This window comes from Oncorhynchus mykiss, chromosome 23 (genome assembly GCF_013265735.2).
Source record: "Oncorhynchus mykiss isolate Arlee chromosome 23, USDA_OmykA_1.1, whole genome shotgun sequence".
Taxonomy (NCBI): domain Eukaryota; kingdom Metazoa; phylum Chordata; class Actinopteri; order Salmoniformes; family Salmonidae; genus Oncorhynchus; species Oncorhynchus mykiss.
Genome location: NC_048587.1, coordinates 28,561,450 through 28,572,304, shown reverse-complemented (window position 1 = coordinate 28,572,304; position 10,855 = coordinate 28,561,450). Strand labels below are relative to the sequence as shown.

The following is a 10,855-nucleotide window of genomic DNA, read 5'->3' as shown; positions in this document are numbered from 1 at the left end:
TCCATGCTTTGCGGTGGGAACTACACATGCAGAGATCATCCGTTCACCTACTCTGCGTCACACAAAGATACATTGGTTGGAACCAAAAATGTCAAATTTGGACTCATCAGACCAAAGGACAGATTTCCACGGGTCTAATCTCCATTGCTTGTGTTTTTTTTGGCCCAAATAAGTCTCTTTTCTTATTGGTGTCCTTTAGTAGTGGTTTCTTGCAGCAATTCGACCATGAAGGCCTGATTCACACAGTCTCCTCTGAACAGTTGATGTTGAGATGTGTCTGTTACTTAAACTCTGTGAAGCATTAATTTGAGGTGCAGTTAACTCTAATGAACTCTTGGTCATCCTTTCCTGAGGCGGTCCTCATGAGAGCCAGTTTCATCATAGTGCTTGATGGTTTTTGCGACTGCACTTGAAGAAACTTTCTTGAAATTTAAAGAAAGTTCTTGACATTTTCCAGATAGACTACTTAGTAATGATGGACTGTCATTTCTCTTTGCTTATTTAAGCTGTTCCTGCCATAATATGGACTTGGTCTTATACCTCCTGTACGTTGTCACAACACAACTGATTGGCTCAAACTCCACTATTTAACTTTTAACAAGGCACACCTGTTATTTGAAATGCATTCCATGTGACTACCTCTTGAAGCTGGTTGAGAGAATGCCAAGAGTGTGCAAAGCTGTCATCAAGGCAAAGGGTGGCTACTTTGAAGAATCTAAAAAAAAACATATTTTGATTTGTTTAACAGTTTTTTTTGGTTACTACATGATTCCATATGTGTTATTTCACAGTTTTGATATCTTCACTATTATTCTACAATGTAGAAAATAGTAAAAATAAAGAAAAACCCTAGAATGAGTAGTTGAATCCAAATTTTGGACTGGTACTGTACATACAATACCTCAGGGCCTTGTGGTTTTGTACAGCACCGTGGTTTAACACAGTAATTCCTAAGAATACAGGTGTAGTTGACTTATACATGAACAGAAACAGGCCAAAGCACCACACTAGAGAGCTCTAAAAATATATTAAAAACTTGATTGAAGGTGGAGTAGCCTAATGCTTAACAGCTGCATTAACTTTTCCAATGGCAAACTTTGCGTAAAGAGTCTATTTTAGATAGGCCCCTCATGTTTTTTTTAGTGTTTCAACCTGATAAAATCCCCAGAACACATTTGGAGGATGAGGTTGTTGCATTGCAGTGATGTAGTCCATCCCTTTGGAGACCCAGCAAATCTGATTATCCCCCGACATGCATGCCAATGGCTTTTCTCTGTCTCCCGTCCCTCCACACTTAAAGATAGTAAGAACCTGACTGTTGAGCAGGAGAGAAAGGACCTGGTTGGTGAACACAAACACTACAGAGTGCAAATTGAGACAAGGTAACTTAAGTGGTGATACAGCACAGTGCAAAAACAAACAAAAAATACAAAAAAATGTAACTGTGTGCCTGACTAAATCCACCAGCTACAGTTAACCAGTGTTGTCATGCTTACTGAATAATAGAACACTAGATCCACTGTCCCAGGTAGACAGTTAAGCTCCATGTGGGTTTGTCTGTTAGAGTCTGGTGCTGGGGTGCATGGAGGACAGCTGTGGGTGGGTAAGGGTGGACAGGGGGTACAGGTGGTGCAGGAGGTCCCCGTACAGGGCCGCCCCCCCAGGGTGCCTGTAGAAGTGATGAGGGCTGGGCTGTGAGGCCATCAGCTGCCTCTGTAGCATCATGGAGTGGAAGGCTAGTGGAGGGACCAGGGGGGACACAGCTGTCTGGCTCTTCAGGTACTGGAGGTTGTGATGGAGAGCATCCTGCATCCCGGGGTACATCCCTGGGTAGAAGGGTGTGTGGGGAGGGTAGGTGTTGCCCTCAGGAATGTGGAGGTGGATGGCGTGTGCCGGTTCAGCTGGTTTGAGCTCCTCCCCCTGTGGGTCGCCCCTGCGGACAGAGCCGGCGGGGTGCATGGGGGTCACCACTCGCACCTTGCGGTCTGGCACCCCCTCGTTCTCTAGTTCCCCCAGGCTTCTCTTACTGGGTCTGGAGGCACCGACAGTCTCAGCGTGGCTTTTAGGGTTGAAGAAGGGCTGAGGGGGGTCTGGGCTTTGTTTGGGGGTAGATATTGTCATGGGGAGGACTCTGCATGCTTTGGGGTGATAGTCTAAACTCTGATGCATCATGGGATATGGGAGGCCACAGAAAGAGGGCTTTGTGAAAGACATTCTTTGAGTGACAGGCTTGGAAATACTGAAATCTCGGGGTTCCTCGTCCAATGGTCTATCCCCATGTGTTTGTGTCCTCTCAGAGAAGTGGGGAGCTCTGTAAGTCAACCCTTCTCTGTCAGGATTGTTTAAGCTGAAGCCCTCGCTGCTCTGACATTCCCCGATAAAATGTCCCTGTTTGTCTCTGTTGGGATAATTGGCCATTCGCTCTTGGCTCAGACAGTTCTCTGTCTGCCGGTAGAGGTTGTGTAGGTGAGGGGAGGAGTAGCAGTCGCCTGCAAAGCCTGGTGGTGCCTGACTGGGGTGCTGCTGTATCCGTGTCTCTCCTGCATTCTCCACTCCATCCTGGTGCTCAGTCCTGTGGAGGTAGGGGTGCCAGGGGGGGTTGAGCCGGGGCTGGAAGTGGCTCACTCTGCAAGTGAAAGGCTCAGACAGATCTCCCAGAGGACTCCTCTCTTGCTGGGGTTTGACGCTTTGGGCATGCTGGATGACAGAAGGCCTGAAGACAGGAGCCATCTCTGGGCTGTCCGGGATGGAGTCCTGCCTCAGTTTCACCACCTCCTCTACGCAGCTGTCGCTTACATCACCCACACTGACTGATGGAGTGGGAGGAGGAAGATGAGGGGAACTGAATGAGTAATGACTTGTCTCACAGACTTGGGAGAGGAGCTTCTTCTTGGCTAGTGGGGACATGACCCCCAGGTTGTCCTTGGAGTATGCTGTTGGCGTGTGCACGTGACACTGATTTATCTCTTTGTTTTTACTGGGGGAGTCCTGTTTGTCTGTGAGTGGTTCTGTAGAGTATAGCTGCAGTGGGGGTGGGCTCTGCTTACACATGGGCAGCACCTTACCCACCCTCCCACCATGTCCATAACTGTGACTGTCTGTGTCTTTAGCTACCGGAGTGTCAGGTGTGCTTGGGTCAGCTAGAATGCTATACCTAGGCTTACTGTTGTTGTTGTCCCAGTTGTGTGGATATGGGGTCTTAGAGAGGGTTCCATCGGCTTGGTCCCTTTGCTCAGGGTTGAATGTGTCTGATTGTGGCTGGCTGGGATGTCTCCACTCGGGCTGTGGACACAGATCACTGTGGAGCACAGGTGTGGCTCGGTGGCAGTCTGTGTTGGGGGGATTCAGGCAGGACACTTCCTCCTGGCTCAATGTCTCCTCTTTCTTCAGGGTGTGTTGTAACTCTTCTTCAGGCTCCTTTATGGAAAGAGGACCCTGCTTCATCACTGCAGGCTCCTGGTTCTCCTCTTTCTCCTCAGACACCTTATTGGGAAAACATGCCATACTGTTATTCAATACATATACATGATGCATGTGTGACATTGGCATATGTTATCTTTCTAGGAAAGAGTGTGTGTGAACGAGAGAGTGTGAGACAGACGGACAGAAAATGAGTAGGACTGACCTGTGAGAGCTCCTGGCTTTTTGCTGCGTCGTCGCTCTCTCTCTCCTTCCTGGCCACCTGTCTCTGGTTTAGTCCACCTTTAGGTCGTTTCGCTGTGACCCCTTTGGGTTTGGCACCCCCCTCTTGGGCCCCATGCTCCTGTTTTTTGGGTTTGGCTGAGGGGAGGGGTTTGTCCTTCTCTCCTTTGGTGTACCTCTCATAGGGTAGGAGGAGCCTGGAAAGGTCAGAGGGGAAGAGACTGAGTTAACCTTAACCTGAAACAAAGTTAAGGCTATAAATGTATCACCTCTTAGGAATGCTGTTACACACCCTGCCCATGTAGCTGCAATGAAACTTGTCAAAAAATCAACACATTTTTAAAGATTAACAACTATGTGGTCTCTCATAAGTGGTGCTAGGAATAAAACTGCAAAGTTTAATCAATTTCTAAGAATTTCCTCACACACGATTACCTCTGCATGTGTTTATTGGGTGTCGACATTTCAGGTTTGTGATCTTCTTCAACATGACAGTCAATAATGAAAAGGTCCAACTTATATTGTAAGAGGACATTCACTCTAGGAAGTAATATCTAGATAAACCAGAGATGCTAGGCCTACAACTGTGGCATAGACAAAGACACATAACTTGAATTACATCTGAAATTCAGAAAATAACTTTCAACCTTAATTTTGACACTTGACTGACCAGAGTACACTGGTGGTGGGCTTGAGTCAGTTAGTATAGACTATATAGCATGCTTCAACACAGAGCTGGTATGTGCTGAGAGAGCTGGGGAGCCAACTAACACCTGGCAGAGGGCCTTGAGATGAGGCAAGGCTGAGGCCCCCAGTTAGGGTGTGTTAATCTTTACATCACATTACCAGAGAAACAGTTAACACACTACAGCTGCTAGAGTAACTAAAACAACATCCATTCTGACTGAGCTGTGCTGTTGATGAGACTACAGTGTGGGTTCTGACACCATGGGGGTTATTATCACCAAGGTCTTATCAAATGTGTGAAACAATATAAGGACAGATGAAAATGCTGAGGAAAAACATGTGGCATACTCTAGGTTAAACACCACAAAACATTACAGTATCAAATATCGAAAAGAGGTACCAGCCAGTGAAGAAATGTTCAATATTATTTTGGAAATTCTCGCCTCACCCATTCCTTTATGAGGCCAGCTTCCATGATAGCAATCCAAATGCTATTAGGAAACAACTTAGGCATGAACACGTTCTCATGTGTGCACATTAAATAGTCGCTCAATTCCCCTTTTAAGGGACTTTGTGGTAGAACAAACAAGGAATCGTTAGTGGTTCGCTTGTTCACAAACAGAAATGCCTTTAATGTACCAGTGCAGTCAAAAACGTAATATTCCTGTGTTTTAAATATACACTGTATTTCCACACTATGAGGTTGGAATAATACTGTGAAATGTTGAAAATTATGATAATGTGTTTGAAAAGACCACTTGAAATTTCAGTCTGTTTTGGTGGGATGGTGTTTTGGCCTGCCAGGTGACATCACGACACTCGCCAGAGGTAGAGCACGACACTTGCACCCCTTAAAGCAGGGCAGTGTAAGCAGAATTGTCTCATTGAGCTATTTTTTTGTTATTTAACTAGGCAGGTTAAGAACAAATTCTTATTTATAATGACAGCCTACCCCGGTAAAACCCTAACCTGGACGATGCTGGCCCAATCATGGCCGTTTGTGGTACAGCCGGGAGTCGAACCCGGGTCTGTCGTGACACCTCTAGCACTGAGATGCAGTGCCTTAGACCACTGTGCCACTCGGCAGAGTGTTTAAATATAGTATAAATAGTAAAAACAGAGCAATGTTTTTTAAAAGGCTGAAATGTATACACATTTTCCTAATATCTGAGACTTGTTTTATTGAGTTTTTACCTGAAATTGCAGTAACAGCCTGTTACATTCTGAAATTGTTACAGTCGCTGCTGGCTGCACTGAGCCATGTAAAACTATGGAAGCCCATCCCCACCACCAAACACATGTCAAATGCAGATCATACAAATAGGATATGTTTTTTCATTGTAATATTGTGTGGACATTTCAGAGGTGGCACCACAGGTCCCTGAGTGGTGGGGGGGTAAATTGTTTTTCTGGGGCCCAGAGTTTTACCCGATCGCGTAGTAACCTAAACAACTCCGGACCCTAGGTGTAGCATACAACATAGTAATACATCAGCTGTAAAAAACAAACATTTTATATGGGCTATGATGGGACCAGATCATTTTTATAATCAGGTAAAAAAAAACGGGCCCTAAGGGAGGATGAAAACATTAAAACCCTTTACACAGACAGAGACAACAACTGCAATTGGACAAAAACTAACTGGGCTGAGGTCACTGTATGCAGCGTGGCATCGTGCAGGCCTTCTGCATCTGTAATTAAAAAGATACTGTGTGAGTATGTCATCACTGTTGATTGACTTCATTCCAATCCTTTTGGATTAAAAAGGCGAATATAAACCACATTTGATCACACTCACATTTTCTCAGTACACAAATAAATGGGCCCATTTTAAGCTATAAAAACAAAGCTTAGGCTATAAAAACATGACGTTACGTTTCCCCTGGCCAGGCCCAGATGGGATCAGAATGCATAGGCTTCTCTAGGCTACCTGCAGATGTGGTTGTTATCAGGAGGCTACAGTTGATCAGACTGAAGCACAGACTAATTGTGCACGTTGACAAATCATGAGGCATTTTATTTTTTGGTGGCGGGTAATGCCTTCCATATAAAACAGCTTGTTGTGGTGAATTCACTTATACCCACGGTTTCAGTCGCAATTTGCTTTTACCACATGATGTTTTGCATGATATTGAAAAAAATGAAGCCTAGTTTGGGGGTCAATCGTACATTTTTGATAGGCTAACGTTAATTGATGAAGACATGCTGTTAGCAACTCTGTGCTTTTGTATTGAAGCTAAAATGTAATGAGTGTAGCCTACAGATGAGAAAATAAACCCTTTGTCTGCACATACAGTACCAGTCAAAAGTTTGGATACCTATTCATTCAAAGGATTTTCTCTATTTTTACTATTTTCTACATTGTAGAATAATAGTGAAGACATAAACTATGAAATAATGCCAAGAGTATGCAAAGTTGTCATCAAGGCAAAATATTTTGATTTGTTTAACACTTTTTTGGTTACTACATGATTCCATATGTGTTATTTCAGAATTTTGATGTCTTCACTATTATTCTACAATGTAGAAAATATATTTTTTTTTAAATGGAATGAGTAGGTGTGCTGTGAATTTTTGCATTATTCAAGAGTGTAATATGGTTTGGTTGCATTATTCAATAGTGTGATATGTTTTAGAAGAACATTTTCTGTCATTGTTGAATATTTTGTGCTTACTGTGATATTTACGGTCAATTTGAGCTGTGGACCAAACATGTTGCGTTGCCAGCCACAATGTAAGGCAAGGATGTAATGTGAATTGAAAAGTTGAATTATCTTTCACCACCCTGCTCCTCAGACTCTCCTTTACACAGGATCTTGTAATGGGAATAGAGCCTAAAAAAGAGAGTTCCAAACCTCTCTGCCAATAACATCTAGTTTTCAGTTTTCCCCTCCCCACTCAGACCACTCCCTGACACTTCTAGCAAAATTCTTGCTTTAGAAATTGCTCTTTTATTTGAAAACAATCACAATAAGGTACTTCATTTTTACAGAGAAATTTGATACTGAGATAAAAATGGCTGCATTGGTTCAAGCGGCTCAGTGGGATTTCTCAGAACCAAACTGCTGGCAGCAGAAGCAGTAAAACTAAATTTCATACAGCTGGCACCGGGCCCCAGGCCAAGAAAGGAAATGTACGATTAAATGTGACTTATTTGAAAGAGGGAGAAGGAGAAAATAGAGACGGCGAGAGAGAGAAGAAAGACAGATGTTAATGGAGTGAAAAAATTATTCACCATAAACCACTGCACCATTGAGAAATAATGTGATGAACTCGACGTGACTTACTGTATAAATAGAGTAAGGAAAAAAGGGAGCAATTTCATATACACTCACATTTCAAGTCTGCAAAGATACTGTACCATCTGCTGTAAGAATGAACACCATGCCCTTCTGTGTTTGGCGACTAGCAATACCAATTACAAATCAGTATCTATCAGCAGACATGGATGACAATGAAATAATCCTGCATTGAGTTTTAGGAGCTTGGCTACAGACGAAGATACAACGTTCTATTGGATCAATTCACACCTGGGGGGGGGGCTCAACTTACTGTTTAGAGTTAGAATAATAGAATACACAAAGTGCAATTTCTAAATTTAGTTTAGGGATGGCTCTGACTGCATGTGTGGATATGGATGTGGGTATGCAAATGCACGAGCGAATGCGGTCTCTCATGACGAAACCCAATTTTTTTGTATGGCCCCCAACCCCATCAAAGTTGCCCTGCCCTACATTAATTCTCCAGAATGCCACTGAGAGGTGAGGGTACCGTCCATACTGGTGTGCTTGTCACATCTCAGTGGAACATTCTCCTTTAAATCCATGTCACATCACAATTGTTAAACTCAATATTCCAGATAGTCTTTTATTTGATTTATTTTTGGAAATGAAAAAAAAAAGTAACACTGTTCTTTTAGCACGGCAGGATTATTTTCTGCTTCTCTGTTGCTGAACAGTTAACTATGAAAACTCACATTATAAATAGCACCCAGTGACTCTGTAAAAGACCGATAATAAGTACAGGGAGAGCATATAACATTCTCCTGATCACATAATACAGCAATGATAATACAATATGACTTATGTAAGTAGTAATTTCCTGAAAGCAGGGGGCCGGGTAGGGTGTGCAATCGAGAGGCCATGAAAGGAATTCAGTCCACATGTGAAGGCAGCAGGGAGGCTCTTTGCACAGTGATAGGTTACATTTATGTAAATATAGGGCTTTCTCTTATATAAATCCTTGGTTGAGTTCAAAGCAGGAAATGCCTCTCAGGAACACTTCTCGTAATGAATATCACAGGCAATATCAAAATCAAATGCAACATACTTTCCTGCACACCAGAGGGCAGAATGAGCACAACATGACATGGAAAAGTCAATGAGGGAATTACTCAATGAGGGAAGGAGAGCTTACATTTCTGTGAGGTCAATAAATACTTAACTTCCGCTCATGGCTATTCATCATTGAGCCTTTACATGAGCAGCCATTTTCTATGATGTTCACGGTAGATTTGAGTACGCAACCTATCCACTAATAAAAAATAAAAAAGTTCAATAGGCAAAAGAGACAGACAGTGATTTCTCTAGCATATTGGAATGTAATTAGGCTGAAGACATGTCTTAGTATAATATATTGTTGTAAGATTGTTTGGAAATCAATACAATTGATGTCCCATTAAAATAATGCACTTACATGCCAAACAAGCAAATAGGTTTTTATTAACAATTAGCTGGTCTGTCATCTGAGTTAAAGGGGATTTACCTGTGGAATCCAAGAAATGTCTAAATCACCAAAGTGCCGGAAACCCCTATAGGCTATTTCATTCAGTACTTTTCCTGGTGCTGAAATTAATTTGAGCTGGCGTTCTGTTTAGTTCATAGGTTTTCTTAATGCGTTAACGGAACCCTATTTTGGGATAGTTTTAAAACAACCTCTTGAAAAGAAGAAGCATAACATAAAATACATATTCATCACCAACTGTTATGTTTAGGCTGCTTCAAAGAACTGGCAAAACAATAACTCCTGTCTGTACAAAAGCAAATACCAATCTTCAGAGCCGAGTCAGAGCGGGATAAACAGACATTGTTCCCTCAGCTTTGGAAAGATTTGGCTTCAAAGCCTCTCTTTTGTAGAAAGTCAACCACTTCAAGTGATCCTGATTCACGCAGTTAAACAGGGCAGTGAAAGGCCTTTTGTCGAGTCTGGAAATACCAGATCTAAAAATGACCTTTACCATTCCCCCAAGGCTAAACTACATTCAACTGCACACAGCTAACCTTAATCATGACAGGTGTTGGGCAATGGATGGTAAGTGTTTGTATTAACTGCTAGATATTATGTCTGTTGTTCACTGCGTAGAACATTATGTTCTTCAATCCAATCTCAACATTAGGAACAGATTTATAATATAGTTAAAAGAGTCTGTTCATCATTACACATCAACAAAAATCACATGAACTGTTCCTAAGCCAAAGGCAAGAATGTTTAAAATAATACTGTGAATTGTTATCAGTATTTCCGAATGTCTAACTCTGCAAGTATGGCACAATTTGCAAGCCCCTAAATGCAAACACTAGGTTTAAAAGCCTAGTATATTTAATGTGGGTTAGTTATTTCTTTGTTGTGCCAGGTGAATGAGGAGGGAGAGCAATCAAACTTCATTCATCTAAGTGCTATCACAGCTGTAATCTGTCCAGTAGTTTTTTCCTATAGCTTGTCATTTTAGGTTCTTACAGCAACGTGTTTTTTTTAACTCATGTTGTAAGATTTGTAATAAAGAGACTTGAGTGTTGCATAGAGGAACAAGAAGCAACACAGAGTAAGGGCTGTGTTTAGGATTTAGTCTACTCTAACATGATCCACGGGGTGGCGACTTGCCAAGTTGTTCCAATTTGTCATGAGCCTATACACTGTGGGATGCATTTTCAATTTGAGGTGCAGCTTGAGTGAGAGCAGAGGCACACCAATACCAGGAGGAATGCATAAAAGAATCAATGGTATCGTCTGCAATGTATGCAAAATAATCCAACCCTGTATCCAACCCAAATAAATATTCACACTCTAGTGTGTACATGTGGTTATTCATCAGATAAAAAACGTCCATTACCTGGTATATTAACTAATATGAGTGAAATGTATTGTTATTTGTTATACTCTGTACAACCTCTGAGAAAATAATTATCAATTGCCTCCACTGTTGCCATGGATATTCCCCCCTGCAATTACATAAAAAAATCCTATGCATGGCAGGCATTAAATCTGCATTAACACAGGAACTATCAGAGTGACAACATGTACAGTATAAATGTAATGTTTCTGTAGCACTAGCAGCTCACACAGAAAGTGAGAGCTTAAATAACTAACGGCAGCAAAAAGCCACTGACCTGTATAATCAAAAAATCAGCATGAAGCGGCATGCAGGGAGAGAATGCAGCAGTCTATTTCAAGGTTATTGATGCCATCTTTTCATGACCTCATTTTTAATTCAGGGAGCAGAGCTCTGACAGCTAATCTTGGGAAACGG

General features: G+C 42.2%; 1 protein-coding gene across 1 annotated transcript in view; it reads right to left on the bottom strand.

Annotated features, from left to right (window-relative positions):
* Window positions 1-776: 776 nt before the first annotated feature.
* Window positions 777-10,855, bottom strand: part of LOC110502541 (AT-rich interactive domain-containing protein 5B) — a 73,953-nt gene continuing 63,874 nt past the window's right edge. Inside the window, exons 9-10 of the mRNA XM_021580660.2 lie at window positions 3,626-3,839; window positions 777-3,483 (exon numbers count right to left, since the gene is read on the bottom strand). Of these exons, the coding sequence (XP_021436335.2) occupies window positions 1,561-3,483; window positions 3,626-3,839 (2,137 nt within the window). The 3' untranslated portion in view covers window positions 777-1,560. The remainder of the gene's footprint in view (window positions 3,484-3,625; window positions 3,840-10,855) is intronic.